Genomic DNA, 18,973 nt, shown 5'->3' on the forward strand with positions numbered 1-18,973 from the left:
TCTGCTTCTACCAACGACTGAGTATTCAAAGTATAAGAAATCTTTTTAAAAGTGCACTATTCGAGATGGTACTTCATCAATCACCTCTCTTATCGGTTGAAAAATCCTCGCACCCCCTTCCCCCATCTCAAGGTTCCTCTCTGAAATTACTCCAAATGCACCTCGCCTAATGCAATATAAATCTCCCCCCGCTCCCCAAAGCCCTGCACGCACCATTATTCGGGACACAAGAAAAGCAAAAAGTTTCATTGAATAGCGTGAAATCTTCCTTACCGTTTTCATCTTCAATTTCTGATATAAAGTAAGTTTCAAACAATAGAGATTGCACAGGACGATTCCCGTATTCCTCTCTGCTTTTCCCCTCTGTGCAAGCAACCATCAGGGTTCTATTCTCCAACAGAATAAAATTCTCTAGCCTTCCTAAAGGGGTTTTTAGAAAACGGGTTGGCTTGGCAGGAGGAAGGATGCCATCAATTCACCGAAGCTATCACCCTGCACATTTTGTCTTTCCAACAAAAAAAGGGGGGGAGAGGAGGAAGGAGGGAAAAACAGGCTTATATTGGGGTGGGGGTGGGTGCCCTCCTCTTGAGCAGCCTCCTCTGTGCAAAATACCATGTGAATATCATCTGAGTTGGGGGGGGAGGGGGGACCGGGAGACAGAAAGGGGGGAAAGAGAGGGGGAGCAGAGGGGAGGCAGGCAGAGCAGGAAGGACTCAGGAAAGTTTGGTTGAAGTAGCCCCAGACCTCCTCTGGCTGCCGGCGCCGGGCCAAGCCGAGCGCGGCGGCAGCGGGGGAGCCTTGGCAGCCTCGCCCGGGGGACGGCGCGGGGCCCGCTGACGTCAGCCTGCAGATGTGCCCCGCACCGCCGCGCATGCGCCCCCGTCACGTGGCGGCGGGGGGGCAGGGGCGCAGCCGGGGGCGCGGGCGCGGCAGGGGTGGCGGGACCCTCGCGCGGAGCCGCCTGAGGGGAGCCCGGCCCGGCGCGGCTCGGCCCGCCCGGGGGAGCCGCAGCCGCAGCCGCAGCCTCGGGGTGCCGGCGGCAGGCGCCGGGCACGGGCGCTGCCGGTGGGCGGCGAGCTGGGGCGACCCCCTGCTGCCATGGCCCTGCTGCCGTCGTGCTGCTCGTCCTGCTCCCCGTTAGAGGCGTTAATAAAAGGAAAGCTCTTAAACGCCATCCCCAGCGGAGCGGAGGCGGTGTCTGAAGCCCGCGCAGCCGGGGCCGGGGGTCCCGGGCCTGCTCGCACAGCGCTTTCCGTTTAATTTGCGGCGGGGGTCGGTGTCGCCTCGCAGCCCGGCAGGGCAGGAGGGTGCGCATGGAGCGGGCAGCTGGCGGCCTGCGAGCCGCCCCTGCTTCGGGAAACCAGCGCTGCCGGAGAGAGGGTCACACGGAGAGAGTGGGCTGCAACTCCCACTCGCCCTCTAAGTTAATTTCCGATTGCCGAAAAAAGAGAAAAAGAGGGGGGAAAATATATCCTTCCTAAACCTAGGTTCTAAGGTTTCAAGTTTCTGCTAACTGTATTTCCCAAATGGTGCGAGTGCGGGTTTTCCTCCCCAGCCGGAGGTAGTAGGTGTAATTGCAACTTCTGGTGAATCTTTAATAACTGGCTGGACTGTAAAAAATGATTGCAGAGAAAAGTCCAAGAGCACAGCTACTCCGGGACTTCTCCGAGCATCGAAACAGCAGGATCGGTCTGCAAAGTCAAACAGTCAGCAGGAGTCTGATGGTCAGCAGGGTCTGGCTTTGTGCCCTGTGAGATGGTGAAATCAGAGCCGTGGCTGGCATTCATCGTTTCAAATAAACTCTACACAGTTACATTTGAATGTGAAGCAATACTATAGGTAAATTACATTTCGCATACAAGTATGTGAAAATGCTTTTAACTGCAGGTCTAACAAAATAAGCATAACATCCTAAATAGTTAGTCATCTTTGTCACTATTAATTCTGAAACAGCACAGTGAACACTTACTTGAGAGATCCTTTTTCCGTTGCCGGGCAAATTAATGTAACAATGGTTAGGGGACTAGTAGAATGTATCCCTGCATTGAAAACCGGAGCTATGAAATCAATGCTCTTTGGGAATAGGGGCATTCGGAAAGAAACGCTCTATTCTGGAAATGCATCTCCAACCTGCTCCCCCCGGGTTAATTGCTCATACGGAGAGCGCCATCCTGCGTCGGCGAGCGGGGCGAGCGCCCGTGGCGTGCAGGGATGCTGGCTGCGCCCGGGGACGCAGTTCCGCCCTACTTCCTCCTCGTCCTGTACGTGCAGGAGAAGCTGCCCTTTCATGGGTGCGTCTGGGTACATCCACTTCATTAAAACAGCTATTTCTAACATTGAGAAGAGTATTTTTTGTTAACATTCCACAGTTCCTGCTCCTGTAGCAAATCATTGTGTGTGATGTCCGCATGGAAAAGCCGCAGGGCACGGCCTGCTCAGATGCAGCCAGGTGTACCTGAGTCACATCACCTGTCCATGGGCAGGCATTGTAACAGGTTCTGCTCAACCTTTTCTGCAAACTCAGTGGTTCGTACAGAGAACTAGGACAGTCTCCATTGAAAGGACAGATCGTGAAGAAACTTTTTTTTACACATTCTTCATCAGAACCAAATAACCTTTTGAACAGACAGACATGCATCACAGCCAATTGCCTCATGGCTATGGTATCCTCGGGGGATTTGGGAGACCTGCCTTCAAATCAGACCCTGCCTGAATCAGACTCAGGAATGTTCACGTTGCTGTCTGACGGCTGAGCTGGGGACTATTCTGGTGTTAAAGACTGGCCTCTTCGTGGTTGGATCTGCTCCATTGTGTATAGCTGAATAAATACTCATCAAGCTAAAAAGAAAGACAGCTTATCACTGTCTGGTTAGGGTCCTCACGTGGATTCAGCTCCCTGCTCTAAATCCAGCAAAGCAAAGAAGAGATATATGGACTTCACAAAACCCAGCTGCTTGCTCAGACCAACAAGTTATTTATTCCCTGTTCCAGACAACTACATTTTCTTGCCTAAGCCCACTGGTGTATATATACCAGTCAAAACTGGTCTATTACCAGGAAAAGCTTTGGCTCATCTTTAGAAATTCCTGTCTGTGATTAGAATTTCTGACAGAACTACCATTGCAGTTTGACTTAACTGCTTTGCTTTATTGTATAAAACAATATTTCAGAGTGAACCTCATTCAGATAAAAATAGTGAGCCCATTTGGTGACTTTTTTTAGTGTCCTCGCCCCAAATATTATCCATATATATACATTTTTATGAACTGCAACTTTTTAGAAAAGAAACTTACACCGGAAGTCATATACAGATTCTTAGTATAAAATTTTCTTTGCTGCAATTAGAAGTGTTTCTATGAGGGATAGTAATTTTACTCTGAATTCTAGTACTATGTATAAACCATTTGGACAACTGGCAACTCTCAGGAGCTCTGGCAGGATTAGAAACTTACTGAGCACAAAGCATATTACTCTATGTCTTAACCAGTTTCTTAGTGTTTGCTGACCATGGACGTAAGTAGCTAAAGCAGTCTTGGCTTCAAGCCTTTGAATCCTTTAACATGTTAGCCAACAACTTTTAAGACTAGGAAGCACTTTCTTTTGTTTAAAGAAATATTCATATTGAACTTGAATTTAGAATTGTGAGATGTATTTGGAGGTATTTGGGGTTAATTCCAGAAATCTTGCTTTTTACTGAAATACATATAGAAGACAAAGCAAGAAGTTACCAGTGTTTCTGTAATATGAGCTTTTTATTACCTGAACATTTGGATGTATATGCCTGAAAGTGTGTTTGTTTTGGTTTGGTGGGGTTTTTTTCAAGTAGTTTTACGTGATCAGTTAAGATCTGAAGACTGTAACCTATCTTACTTTGAAATATCCCAGCAGGGTTAGTGGAGAGAACGAACCTGTTTAAGAATTATATATATAATCGTGTTATAAATCAGATAAATACTGTAAAATTTAAATGCTGTATAATTAAAATACTTCAATTGACCATAGAGTTGAAAAACTAGTAATGATGAACTTGCATTTGTATGTGCTATACTTTCTGTGCTTGTACGGAGAAAAGTTTTTGATGTGCATAGGGGTTCATTTTTAGTCCCCTGAAATAAAAGATTCTAGGGGTAGTTAAAGGTAATGGTGCTATTGGGATCCAGTGTCTTTCACTGACTCTTCTTTGTAAATAGTCCGAATTCAGACTGCTTACAAATCTCACCTTCCCTTGCAGGAGGAGATCTAACAGCATCTCTAGAAACGACCCGAGGCTATGTATGTTCAATTGTGCCTGGTACATTGCATTTCAGAGGGCGAATGCATATCAAAGTGTACTTTCAGTTGGAAAATGCATCCCTTTTGAGTTGAGCTCTTCTTGATGACCCTCTAAAACAAAATTCACAGTGATGCATTTGGTTTCAAGTAGGGCTTTGAGGCTACCTCTGCCCAGCAAAGCAATATTGCCAGGAATGTCTTCATTTAAATAAGAAGAGCCGTGCCACACACAGCACCCCCACAAGCAGCTCTGTGTGTTGTATTGATGTGGGCTTATATACTCACACAAGCCCCTTTATGTCTCCAAGACCCTGTGAAACTGACTACCCGATTATTTTAGTTTTAGATTTAGAAATAAAACTAGAAAACTTAATGTGAGCTTGACATCCTCCATAATGTCCAGGCCAGTTTCCTCCCTGGTGAACACAGATGAGACAGAGCAGAGAGATCAGAGAATATGAATGCAGTAAGAGTAACACCCCAAACTTGCTCAAAACTTAGGAGGCATGGACAGTGAGAAGGGTAAGATTAATTATCTATTAAACCTGAGATAAGAGATCTTAGACTCATCAAATTGGTTAGGGAAATGCTATAGCAGAATGGATCGCCTCAAATTTTGCAGGCAAATAAGATGAAACAGATGCTATCCTCATTAAAATTAACGTAGAAAATAAAGAACGCAAATCCAATAAAGTTCCACACAAGAACAGGAACAATAGTAAACAGGAAAAAAATAGATAAAGCAGATGAGGGAGTTAGGGGTTTTTCTGAGTTTTCCTTCTTTGTCTATTTCCAACTTTCCAAGTCAAGAGAGGGATACCAGGAAGATTAGGTCAGTAGGCATGTTTAAAGGGAGCATTTCCCAGCTATATGTATTATAGTTTTTCTGTGTATTCTCGTTTTGCTATTTTTCTATTTCCAGAGAAAGTTGTTCATAAGATCTGAACAATCTGTGAGACTTAGAGAGAGCAAAGCTGAGACAAATTATACAATATGTGGGAAATGTGTATGTGGAAAATCTCTATGAAAAAAATTGGCAAATGGTATTCCTCAAAGATTCGTGTACACAGAAATGTACATATAAAAGCTGTGCAGAAAATCTTAGGAAATACATAAGAATTCAGTTATTTTGGTTTTAGAATGAAAAATCTGGAATTAACTCACAGGAAAACCTGGCTATTAATGTGCAACATTTTGCAGTCTGGCACTCAGCTCCAGGAATGACACTCCTAGTGCAGAATTAGGCATCTTGGTCTCTGGTGCCTGAGTGACTTGTTTAGTTTCTGAATTGAAGGAGAGCACTGATGAGCATCACAGACTTCTCATTTAGTATCTACTTAGTATCTACTGAACCATGTGGTGATTCCCCTTTTCTTGATATGCTTCATATAAAAATGTGGACACATACACCAATGTCAGAGATGGTAAAACTGGATCATGAAATGAGCAGAGATTTATTTTGAATGGAAAAATTTTGGACTTTCCATATTCCTGGACTATATAGGTGGAAAAGATTTATTAAAGATTCTGGAGCATACTGTGCATACTGCTTTGGACACAGATTACAACTTTGTCTAATTTAGGTGGTTTTCTGGCATTCTTTCTATCACACTGTCTTGCAATAGTTTATAAATGAAAATATCTTTCATACATTATGTTAAGACAATGGCTTGAGAAAAGAACTGAAAAAAATCCCAGTACCCACTGCTTCTCTTGTAACTTTTCTGTGTCACTCCAAAATGCAAAAACTTATTTTGAATATTGTAAGGTACTATGTTAATGTGGTTAGTAAATGTGTTTCTTCCCTCTTACCTCTCAAGTAATTTCATTTTTCATTTATACAGGATTATCGCAGCACTAACATCTTGTGTTTAAGGAGTGTTCTGCTTTGAAGGAGTTTATTACAGCCTCTTCAAAAAGTCTGACATTTCCCTTTTGTGACTTATTTAGGATTGGCTGGTTTTGCATAAGGTGGTCTGTGCAGTAGTAAGTGCTCTGACCCTCGTCTATGTATCTAACCTGGAAGTGATTAGGCACTGCAGATTGGTGAATAGAAAGGAGAACTGCCATATATGCTTGTCCCATTTTTTGTCCAGATAACTCAAGTTATCTCCTTGTAGGTGCTGTTGGAGTCAAAATCCAGATGAATCTTTTGGTATGACCCAGCAGTTGGTCTTACGTTAAAAGCAATCCTCAACTCCTTCAGTACAAGTGTAAGACCAATAGCATAAAACCACCTACCACTTCCACTAGTTCCCACTGCAATCCACAGGCATTCACACACACAGAAAAGAATCCACTGTGCTGCTGACTTTCATACTGGAGCAGCTCAGGAGCGTGCATATATTGTATTTAGCTGCTCTGCTGTGAGAACAGTGATCTCCCATGAGAGCACAGCTATAAAAAGAAGTTGTAGAAAAGGATAGCTACTGGTCCAGTAATGACCACTGCTATTTGTCAAACGAACCTCTCAAAGACCTCTGACATTTATACGAAGCTTGAGAGAAAGAGCAAATACCACGATGCTTGAGATTTAACATCTTCATAGTAATTATTGCTATATTTTGTTATTCCCCTAAGTATTCTTGAAGTACACTCAGTGTTGTATATATTTCTCTTTGCTATTTAGTAAAAGGATACAGCTACAGTCTAAATATAAAACTAAAAGACTTGAAATAAAAGATCAAAGGCCACAATGTAAGTTTTTCAGCATCAAAAATATCTCTTTCACATTTACTGAAAACTCAGCTGTACATTAAAATCACAAATAAAATTTTGTTTCTAAGGAGTCGAAAGATTACCTTTCTTAGCTATGGGCTTATATTCTGGGCACAATCTACAAACTGAAATATGAACTGGGTTTGGCATACTTCTGTTCCTGCTAGAGCCATCAGGGGACTATTAACATCAATATGCAAATTATACTGCAAAAGGATAATATTCAAGTTTTCTCAAAAGTTTTCAAGATGCCTAATATTTTGATTAAAGTGATTTGTAGAGTCTATGCTATCAGTTTGGTATTTTAACATGAAATAACCATAAAACCATTCAGAGATATGAAAATGATGGTGTGGGACTGTTCAAAGATGCTTGGGGCAAAGGAAGAGCAACTTGATCCTGTGTTTGTACATACACATACTTACATGATTAATCCAGATCAAAAGAGGCCTCATCCTCTATGTGGTCATCACTGCAAACTCTGGAATGGATTCACATGGTTCTTGCATCAACCTTCTGAGTTCTTGGAAGATTAGCTTATTCTAACTTCAGTTTTTCTTTCATTCAAAACCAACCAACCAAACAAACAAAAATCTACCAACACCCCTTCTCTGTATTCCCACTATGCCTGAAACTCAATCAATGGTAATAACTTCTGTGTATTATTTTTGTAAACTTTAAAATTAATATTATATCAGGAGATTTCTCAGCCATAAAAGTACTCAAAGAAAATGGAGTATCAGCTAAAAAAATCCATGAGTGTGGAGAAAATTCCGCACATTTATTTTTAGCTCATTGCATGCACATTTGCATCTACACAATTTCACTCACAGACTATGTTATCTGACAATAAATTCTGTGTTAATTATTGCAAGAACAGTTTTCTGCATAGATTTAATTATACACTTTACACAACTCTTCCCAGACTGATCTTCTGTATAAAGTTTGGCTATTTTGCCAACTTAACATTGTATTTACAAAAAAATTCAGGTAAACACATAAAGAGCAAAAATACAGAGATATCCTACCCGCAACTGTGTATCTGTGATGATTTTTTTCCTGCTGTCTTTAAAAGCAGATCTTGAAGTTTGCCTATTTCCCATGCCAACTAGTGTTTGAGTAGTGCAGAAATGAAAGTTTAGTTTTGTGCTTTACCAGATATCATTGGTGTTTCGTAGCAGATTAAGGGAGGTGTAATTAAGCTTTTTTCTCATAATCCAAGGATCTGCATAACTCAGTTTAAATTCATGCAATAACCCATATTCACTATAGGTGGTACAAATTTTAAGGCCAAAGGATCTTTTGATAAATTTACAAAAATGTTGTACAATTTGTAAAAATATATTTTACAGCTATTTTCTCCACTGCAGGGCTGCTTATTCCCTTAACATTGGCTCATATTTCTTCTGATGTATTATTTTTAAGCATCACCTGTGGGTATAGCCTGTCCTTTCTATATAAAGTCTAGACACTGGGTGTTTCTATTTCTTATCCTCCAAAAGCTGTCCCTGGGCCATTCTCTTTCTCTGTCCCCAGACAGTATATCTGACTTTCAGAGGTGAGAATTGGGATTCTCTCTGAATAGGCTTGGGGGAGGGTAAAGGGGTAACCTTTGCTCTTGCTCTGTCCCAGAATCTCGGCTTTGCACATGAATGAATACTTTTCTATTGGGGTCTTTCTTTTGGGGGATGAAACAAAAGAAAGAATACCAGGGATTTCACTTTGTGCACTGTCTCTGCAAAGGTTTTCTCTGCGACTTCATGAAAAAGAGAAATTCAGAAGCTGGGAATGCCCATGTAAAACTTTTTGAACAAGCAGCTTTTCAGCCCAACATTCGTCATACTGTACTCTACATTAAATCACAAAAATAATTTCCAAATGAAAATTGCTTACTAGCTACATGGTTTCTTACCAAAGATGGGATGTAATGTGCCTTAGTGTAATTCTTCTGAAATACAGCTATAGTTTTGAAGATTAAAAATTGTCTGTTGGTTGCTGCTCTCTAAGAAGAATGGAACCAGGTGGGGTTTTTTGTTGTTTTGGCTTTGTTTTTGTTGTAGTCTTGTTTGGTTGGTTGGTTGGTTTTGGTTTTTTTTTCAAATCAAGAATTTGGGGAATTGACTGAACTATGATGTGCAGAAAAGAATACTTTTGTCTTGAGAACAGAACTCTGGATGACTAAATGAACATTCTGTTAAGTATAATTAGATACTATGATTGTTTTAATCAAAAAAATCCTCCTTGTGCTATAAACATGACATATGTCCTAGTAAATGTGCCTGGATGCATGCATTGCTACTGAAGTGTCTTCTGCCCCGTGCTCACATTTAGGACTCTAAGCCTCAGAAGCTCCTCCAGTCTTTTCATAACATATTTTACGTGAAAGAGAGGAATTAATCTTGTATGACTCAATATGAAGAAGCTGTAGAAAAGGATACCATTTTGTTTGTGTTTTCTTGGCTATAAAGTATTAATACTATACTTATGAAATCTTACAGTAGTCTCAGGTGAGCCAGTGACACTGTTCAGCAATACCAACAATAAACACCCATCAGCTGTGGGATCAGCAATATATCATGGCTATTCTCATTCTGGCTCTCTCTCTGAACCTGGTTGAGGAGAAAGTGAATTCTTCCCCTGACCTCTGAGACATATTAAGAATATGAATGGTAAATACGTGCATTGCTAGTGGTATGTGTATCTAATCCAGCTCTCAGCTTGTTAAAAAACTTTGCACACAAAAAACCAGTTTGCTGTAGATGAGCTGGCAAGATCTTGTGGGCTTAGTGACTTCAATATAATGAACTCATATGTTAAAAGAATTATACTCTTTTAGTCAGGTGTACTTACACAGATTTAAGTACAGATTTTTTTTAGTGAAATTATATATAGGTAAAAATGTAATCTGTACTGATGCTGGAAAGGTAAGCAAGGCTACTGTTTAATTACTTTATTTTCTATAAAATAGTGCTTTGCTATATTAAAAAATCCACTAAACCTGATCCTATCTTATGGCTAAAGTACTGTCTTAAAATTCAGATTCCTCGCTTTTCTCATCTTTGTTTTTGGACAGGCTTTTTCCGAAACATTCAGATAGTTTCTAAGCAGTGTGTATTTGCAATCAAGAAGTTCTTACCGCTGAGAATGGGGAAAGGGCTCTCCTCTTGCTGCTTATGCATTAAGATTCAACTTTTCTGACAGGTGCACAGGACTTTGAGATCTAGATTACCCACATTATTTTTTAAACCCAAATTATTTTTTTTAAACACAGTCAAATGTAACTTGAACTAATTAACTGTGTGGTTGGATACTGCTTTTTACCCATTTTGGAAAATATAAAAGTAATTAAAAGCAATTACCTTTTAAAATACAGGAAGGGTGTGTGTGATGTACTTCTTATCCATCTTTATTCCTGTTATTTTACTAAATTAAACATGCCTGACTGTTTTTTTCATAATACTGGTAACAAGATCAGAATCTCTGTACAAATATTACTACTTTGTCAGAATAGGTAATTTTTATTTCCCAACTTCACACTTGGTCATCAGGCAATCATCCCACATCAGGCAGCATAATATTTTAAACCTCTGAGCTATAAAGTCATAGACTAGCCAGCTGGAAGCAAAATAGGTTTCCCCTTACCCATTGCCAATGCTTCTGGACTCAACCAATTCCCTGAAGAAAAATGACTATATACTTGGCACAGAGCAGCTGCTAAATTTAAATTCCTCCTGCCTCTATATACTAAGTTTTCTATCTGATTAAACACTGAACTCCTATGATTTGGCCAGCTTTTATTCAGAAAGGGATCTTAGCCATAAATAAATTTACTGAAAATGATTCTTTGCTTTTCTTTCCTTCATAGGACTAAAAAGAAGTTTCAGTGAAATAGAAAAAGTGGCAGATGCAACCAACCTATCATCATGCCGTCAAGAAAAATTTTGGCTGTTACCTGCACCACTCCACATCTGATTGCACTGCTTCATTTCTCTTATGAATTACAGGTGTCTGTAGCAGTGTGCATATTTAACCAGCAAATCTGAACTGAACACAATTTTTATAGAAAGGTTTGGAAGAGGAAAGTAGTCTGACTAGTCACTTTTATTAAATGAAAACAATTTTATTGAGGGTCTCAGCTATTTCTGGGACTACATAAGATCCATCCAATATCTTGTGAAAGATCATTGTACCTTTCTCTTGTGATTCTTTAAAATGCCACTAAAATTAGGAAATATTGTCTGTGTGATTCAGTAGACATTTATTCAACCCACAAATTTAAGATTTTTCTGAGATCCACACTCTAGAAAAAATTTAGTTGCAGGATTAGTATCTTTATCTCAGATTATGTTATAAACTAGCCATGCATGTTGCAAGCCTGATGGAAACTGGATCGCAGGTGAATAAATATCAATAACTTTGGCTGAAGAAATCCATACTAAAATGCGACTGTTATAGAAGCAGAAGTATATTTCTCTGATATTGTACACAATGAGTTCTTACTCTATTGATTACTGTATGTGCAATACACAGACTGAGATTTTAACATCATAGAAACATAATTTAAAAAAAATTAATCTACTAAAAGATATGGAAGTACTTCTGTGTATTGAGTAACATATAAAAACAGTATCATGCTCTTTGTATTTCATTGTGTATCGCCATGCCAAAAAGGAGAAAACAACTTTCTAAAAATGATCACATCATGTCTTATCCTTTGCTGATTTTTATTAAACAAATAGTGATCATAATAAAAAACAATCTACTTTAATATCTACTTGTCATATATAACATTAATAAATAATTGCAATTATTACTTACTGCTTTAGTTGAAACAGCCTCTATAAAAAATAAAATTTTGAACTCTTTTACTGTTGTCAGGAAATCAAAGGATTGCCTTAGCTATGGAAAACATAGATCTTTGAAACAAAATTATTTTGTGGGAAAATATATCACTCTCATTAATATATTAAAAATATTCTTTTTGGTCTGAATAAGCTGAGTTTTGTCTTACAGGCAACTGTGTAGTTTGCTGATAATTTGCCAAACACCCATATCTGAAAATGTTTTTTCCTATAAGCCTAATCTCTGACATACATATGCATGTTCACTGGAATGCCTCACATTCATATTATTCATTTTTGCTTCTTAATTTGAGTTCTGAACTGCAACCACATGTCAGTTGTTGGAGATGGTAACACATCAACTTGAGTTCAATTATTTCAGTGTCTATTTTTTCCTAGGCACTCTTGCTTTTTAGAATTGGCACTGGGTTTGTGTTCTCTTGAGGAATTATGTGCATGTTGGCAACCATCCAGATTTTATTTTTTTAATAGAAGCAGCTTGAAAACAACCTTGCTAAAATGTTGCAAAGATGACTTTGTTCAGCAGTTATGATAATGCTTCTTTGATGCTGCAGTAGTACAGTGGGATGGTTTCATCCCTGGTATAGCCCCACAGACAGTCTTATCTCCAGTGGAAAAGAACTTCAGCAGGAATTAATTTGTCATGAGTAAAATAACTTTCGCTTGATTTAAGGTGAAGGCATACATCTAATTCCTGGTAGTTCTACATGGAGTTAACTGATTTGGTTTAGGACATTCCTGGCACAGTATAGGAGATTTCTTCTTTAAGCTCAATTCCTATTGTACATCATTCTGGGGCTCTGTCTGCCCTCCCGCAGTTTATTTTGGTTTATGTGGCTTGGCTTTCTGAGAAGTGCTGCTTCTCTCACAGTAACTCACAGTTGATGTAGTGATGTAATATTTCATGAAATTAATATCTGTGTTACATTATAAAATTTGAATGCTGCTGCAGCTACACTCCTCTTGATGTAGAGCAGACACTGTTTGACTAACAGTCAAGACACAGTTGTTATTCTCAGCTTCAGTGTTCTTGAACTGTAACCCATACATGAGAGCTTGCTTTCTTAATCATCTCTTAAATTAGCAGTCCAGAGACTTGAAAATGTTTTTTAAAATCAGCTTTGTTGTTATGGCCCACATCAGTTCTAGCTGTAAAGGGAAATTTACATTCAAATTTGTGTTGTTCTTAGCAGAATTCTGCTGGGACCTTCACATATGCAATTATGGTATTATTTTTACACTTTTGCCAGTTCTTCAATATTTTGTCTTCCCAAATAATAGATTACATGCAATGTGGCCAGAACCCTGTCATATACAAGGAACTTTGATCCAGTTACAGAATTTTTGTCAAGCTTGCACTCAGTCAAAGAATGTATTGACTGCGCAACCTTAGCCTTCATAAGCAAAGAGCATTAAAACTAAGCTCCTGTTTGCAATCAGGGCTTCTCCTGCATTTCGAGCCATCTGGCAACTACCCGATAAAGTCTAGATGGATTTTTAATATGCAAAACAGGTAGGAGAACTATTCTGAATAGACTAACTAACTTTAAATTCAGCTCAGCTGAAGAGTTTCACCTCTCCATTATGAAACACACATTTGCTCCATTTCTGTTAAGCAGCTTAATTCACATCAACCCCAGTCTTTGGATTCTTCTTTTAAACACAACAAAACATTCATCTTGTTTTCTAGTGCTGCAGTTCAGTTTTGCAGGACTAGAAGTAACACGTTCCCAAATCTAAAAAAACTTTCGTTGCAATGAGTTGGACAAAACAAAACCTTTTAAGAGTGCAATAGACACAAATTCAGAAAGAAATTATACTGAAATAGAAGCATGCTGCCCATTCAAATAAAAACTTACCCATCACTGCAATTGGTTACACATACAGAGTAGCACTGTAAGCTTGTTCTTTTACAAATTTAATTTAAACTGATAACTGTAAGAGTTTTATAGTTAATTTAAATAGTAAAAAAAATAATCAGTCTGTTAAATAAAAGCAACAGAAGTAGCAAAGATTAACCTTTATGACAGTTGTCAGCTTTGAGCACTGTGATTTGTTTCTGTGGATAAGTTGGTGTTTTAATAAAGATGTGTCTAGATCTTGTCACCAAGAATAATTGCTTGCCTCATCACCAATCAAAATGGTCCAGTGTTCTATTAAAAGAAATAAAACACAACCACTGTATAATCTTAAGGAAACTTGACCAAACAATTGTCAAGGAAATGAATGGACTAGTTGTTTATCAAGTAAGCAACACTCATCTAGTTTAGTTTGTATTTTAAGTTTTTCTGCTTGAAACTATCTCAAGCAACTAATTTAATGCAAGCCAAATTAAAACTAGAATAGGAATACCACCAAAATTACATTTGTCTTGGCTAGCTATAATCAAAAGCTCATTTGCAAGCACCTGCAAGCAGCATCTGTTGCCAAATAGAGAAGGCAATATTATGTTTCATTTGACACAATAAATTTTCTGAAGTACAGAATTTGAAACGTTTGCAGAACAAAGAACTTCTTGTAACCATGACTGATTATGAGTAGTTCGGCACTGCTGAGGTACCTTGGAATGCTCATTGTTTAACCTGGAAACAATCTACAAAAACATGGCGTATTACCTGACAATATGCACAAAATAAAGAGTCTCATTGTCTTAATCACTAGAATGTCTTGCTTGGAAATAAACAGAAGTATTGTGATCAAACTATTTTGTGCTAAAACAGTTTGAAGCAAAAAAAAAAAAAAAAAAAAAAAGCCAATAAAGTAAAAATGCAACAAGAACAAAATCCTCTCCTCCCCAAAAAAACAAACAAAAAACCAAACTAAAAACCCCAGAAAACCAAAGACCCAACTTCCCCAAAACAGCAAATAAAACCAAAACCAAAACCAAAACAAACACAAACAGAAAATCCCCACAACCCTCTTCCCCAGAAACCATACACCAAACCAACAACAAAAAAACCAACCAACCAACCAACCAACCAACCAACCAACCAACCAAAAAACACAAAAAACCCTACCCAGAATAAATCCAGTAAACTAAACTGAAATCTCTCAGAAAATACATGGACTGGTTATCTCTTGTGAATATGTAACTATAGAAGATGACTTCAAGACTTAAACAGCTACTAAACTGCTATCACATGCTTTCATTGGAGTTTTTTTAAAAAAGCCTCAAATACAATCTAAGATACAGAAAATATAGCATCGTTTTACCAAAATACTAACGAACATTCAGGAATTCAATATAGGCTTACTTTTCCAAGGTTATCTGTCTGTAACTAGCTACAGCAGTCTTCATTAGTATCACCTACACTGTGTCAAACCCCAAACAAATCTCACGTATATTTCTGCCAAAACTTTACATCCAGAAACTTTTATGCCAAACTCTCAAAATCAGATTTTTTTCAATGCAGCAAAATGCAGATAAATACAGCAGCTGCATTTAATGCCACAATCAAAAGTTGAAAATCTGCAGAACAATTTAGTTATTTCACTAGAAAATCACATCAGTAAGTTTGACCCAACAGTCCTTTGCAGAGTTTGTGGAGGCAGGTGTGGTCTGCTCTCAACCTCTTAATACTATGTGCAAGAAGGTCTTCCTGTTGCTAGATCAATTTCCTCATAATAAGAAGTTTGCTGTACTGATGCATTCCAAAAAGCAAGAAGAGATGGGGGCACAGCATGCACATTCCAGAAGAATTGTTACTGTATAATGAATCATTTTTTTCCTCTTCATGTAAATGCATGTCTGATGTCTAGACCACAGAGTGGCAAGTAATGCTCCCATGGGGTGAGATTTTCTACTGAAACAGTCACAGAGGAAAGCACCACTCCCCAAGGTTTGGCCTCTGATTCAGCAGGTGACTGCTGGTCCATGGATTATGCCCTGGCTGGTGACACAGTTGTGACTAACATCTTATTCTTAACCATACTAAAACCACCAGCTCTGTACTGGGAGAATATGGCATGTGGTAGATGGGGAAGCTGCCCATTTATCTGGTGCAGAGGCAGAGCTGTGAGAGGCAGTGCCAATATTCCAGAGATATGGGCCTAATCAAACAGACCCAGCCAAGTTCAATACTTCCATGCTGAGCAATGACTGAAATCAAAGACATCTGTCCTTTTGCAGGTTGTTATCCTGACATCTGTCTTGACCTGCATGAGTTATAACACACAGATTTAGGTTTACCTGATTCTCTCTAGACAGGCATGGCTGAGTAGGGAACTGCTGGTCAACTAAAGGGAAAGAAGCAAAGGCACAGGCAGACAGGCATTGATCTTTGCATTTGCACCCGGGATATCATTAGCCTTCTTGGCAAAAAGGACACACTGCCTGCTCACAGATCAGTTTGTCATCTTACTCAGGCTTTGTAGCTCCAAATGTTCATTTAACATCCTGGCTTTTTTTTTTTTTACATTACCTTTGTAGAGTTAAAAATTGACAGTAAGCTACACAATTTCACAGAAGGCACATGGAGTCACAATATTAGCATTTAATAGAGGTGTTAATTCCAAACAAACAACTGTTACTTAGACATGCAAGGAGACAAAAAATGGAGAAATTATCCTACTCCTTCAACACGTGCCCCAACGTTCCTGATTGTTGAAAGTACTGATGAAAGAGCTTACTCCTAGTTGTTTTTTTTTTCATAAGGAAGATCTGTTCTTCATCACTGCCTTGATTTGCTTCAATTTACTTGTCAGGATTTTTCTAGGAGCTACAGCTTTCAGCTAGCTCTGTTTCAGTCTAAACCAGCTTCTCTTAAAAACTGGCAATGCATTTTAGGCCATGAGAGAAAATGGACTATCTCTTTCTACAGCTTTTCTTCTGCTGCACTGATTCAATCCCTCCTTAGGAAAAAGCTGTACATCGAACCTTTGGGTTCTGAGCATATCCTGGGCCTATGCAGAAAAGGATAGAATGCTGAAGATACTGTGGAGCCGCAGGAGGATCTCAGGGAATACCTATGTACCTCCTCAGGGTCCAACAATTAGTAAGATAGAGAATTCTGAACCTGCAGACTGCCAATTTTCTTACATAATCACAAATCTGAATTCTGTAATAGTTTTTTGCAAGTTCATATATAATCTTACAATATATTTTATGAGTGAGTGAGTTCAATAATTTAATGTAAAGCTTTATGTGAAGTACTTTCATTTAAATCTGTTCTGGTATTTTACTTGGATGAGATTTGATTTTGGTATGAAGAATAATGAATATTGCATCTTCTTTAGAGCATTTGTTTATAGACTGTCCTATCTCCTCAATTCTTTGGTTTGGGTTTGGATTTGGGAAGTGGGTGGTATGGGTTAGTATTCTTCTTTTTAAACACAAGAGGCTACTGAGTGTTTAACATTTCTTCTACTTATTAATGTCAAGACAGAAGCAGTCATCCAGTGTCAATGAAGTATTTGAGCAGTGTTAATAAATAAGCTGAAAGGATAGCAGAATACAAAGCATTTAAACACAAAGAAAGGAAAAAACCCTAAAGAGACAATGCTATAAATGTAAACCAAAAAATGCAGTTATTAAAATTCTTAATTAAAAATACTGTAAGGTAAATGTGTATAGATTAGTCAGACTCTAGAGCTCATAAGAGAAGATAAACCACAACAGAAGGGTAGTTACACAAGGAATGTGAACCAAAAAGAAGTCAATGCTCATGCACAACACCACGCACCACATTCTATACTTATGCTTAATCACCATTGGAAGGGTAAAATGAACAGCATTCACTCAAAGCTACACAAGATGAATGATTGTTTTTTGCTTAACTTTTAATTGGTCTAAAAAGAGCAATTCTACTGGAACTTAGACTGGTCCCCCTCACCTCTCCCATGCATCCTGACATCATCTTTACAAGTCATCACACCAAATCACATGAACACCATTCTAAAAACAACCACACAAAAACATTCTATGATAGTGTAAACCTCTTTATTTTTCCATCAATTTAAAAGTCACCCAACCTCCTCCCTCAATAAACAACAATCTGGTTAATAAAGGATAATTTAGTCACTACAGATAAGCAAGAGTAATATTTTTGTACTCCATACAATACAAGAAAAATGGCTACAAAAAAGACTGAGATTGCAAAAAATGCCAGCATTGAGTCAGAAGGTAACTCTCAATTGACATAACTTAGAAGCTGTAGAGATCAACAGAACAGAGACCCATTAAAAGCCTTGATAAACTAGGTCTGAAAAAGTGAAGACAGATACCCTAAGGCAATATAGCATAACACAAAGTAGGCCATTTGTGAAGCGTGCAGTGAAAGGCACAGACTCAACTTCTGCTGCACCTTGCACAGAAAGATGTGTCAGCTTTCCCAGGTGTTTATCATGGAGCCAGCAAAATTGTTTGCAAAGGCTCTGAGAAACAAACAAGGCATAACACATTCTTGACAGGATACCTCTCTGTTAGTTCCAAATGTTTGTAAGGCCATGTACAGGAGCGGTGTTATTCTGAATTTTGCCTCTACAGAATACAAGAAAATAATAAAGGAAATAGAGATAACTTCAGGCAATCTAAGAAGTCTAATCTATAGAAGTAATGTATAAAATATGGTTTTTAAAGTAAAACGGACTGTTAAACATATTTGTCTATTACATGAATTGGCATCTTACAGAAGCAGTGATAAAAAGCTTCCATAATGTAAATCTTGATCTAACACTGAAGGCCAACTGTAAGCAGTTAACATAGATTATTATTTTTTCTTTTTCTATGTTTTATGTTCTTAAATATCCATTTTAATGTAAAAGAAAAAGTTCATTCAACAAGAGGTGATGTTAGATACTAAGAAAGCCTAGTAGGAAACCTAAGTATGTCCTAGCCCTGAATTAAGAGACTGGTGGTGTTTTGTTTTCAAGTGCACATGTAGGTCACACTACATGTGATAAGCTTGGAGGCGAATTCTGTTTGGATCCTCTGGATGTCTCAGGGCCACTCCATGTCGCAGCAGCACCTCAATATAAGGTGGCCAAAATGATTCATTAATTGTTATGTAAGGTTTATGTGGTGTGGTCATTAATGTGTTTATCAGCATCTGGAAGACCAAAAGGGTAAGATTTAGGAAATTACCAAAACAGCTAGATTTTATCTCCTTTAACCAAATTTTTAC

General features: G+C 38.5%; 2 protein-coding genes across 4 annotated transcripts in view; both read right to left on the minus strand.

Moving 5' to 3' along the window:
• Positions 1-839, minus strand: part of ADAMTS6 (ADAM metallopeptidase with thrombospondin type 1 motif 6) — a 145,267-nt gene extending 144,428 nt beyond the window's left edge. The window contains exon 1 of the mRNA XM_005492982.4: positions 274-839. The gene's annotated coding sequence lies outside the window, so the exon portion shown is untranslated. The remainder of the gene's footprint in view (positions 1-273) is intronic.
• A 16,913-nt stretch (positions 840-17,752) lies between these two features.
• The window catches only part of CENPK (centromere protein K), a 30,548-nt gene continuing 29,327 nt past the window's right edge, over positions 17,753-18,973 (minus strand). The window contains exon 9 of one of the 3 annotated variants that reach the window (XM_074532985.1): positions 17,753-18,898. In XM_074532985.1, the coding sequence (XP_074389086.1) occupies positions 18,740-18,898 (159 nt within the window). In that variant the 3' untranslated portion in view covers positions 17,753-18,739. The remainder of the gene's footprint in view (positions 18,899-18,973) is intronic. The other 2 variants (XM_074532986.1, XM_074532984.1) reach the window with 2 other exon arrangements.

Source organism: Zonotrichia albicollis, chromosome Z (genome assembly GCF_047830755.1).
Source record: "Zonotrichia albicollis isolate bZonAlb1 chromosome Z, bZonAlb1.hap1, whole genome shotgun sequence".
NCBI lineage: Eukaryota > Metazoa > Chordata > Aves > Passeriformes > Passerellidae > Zonotrichia > Zonotrichia albicollis.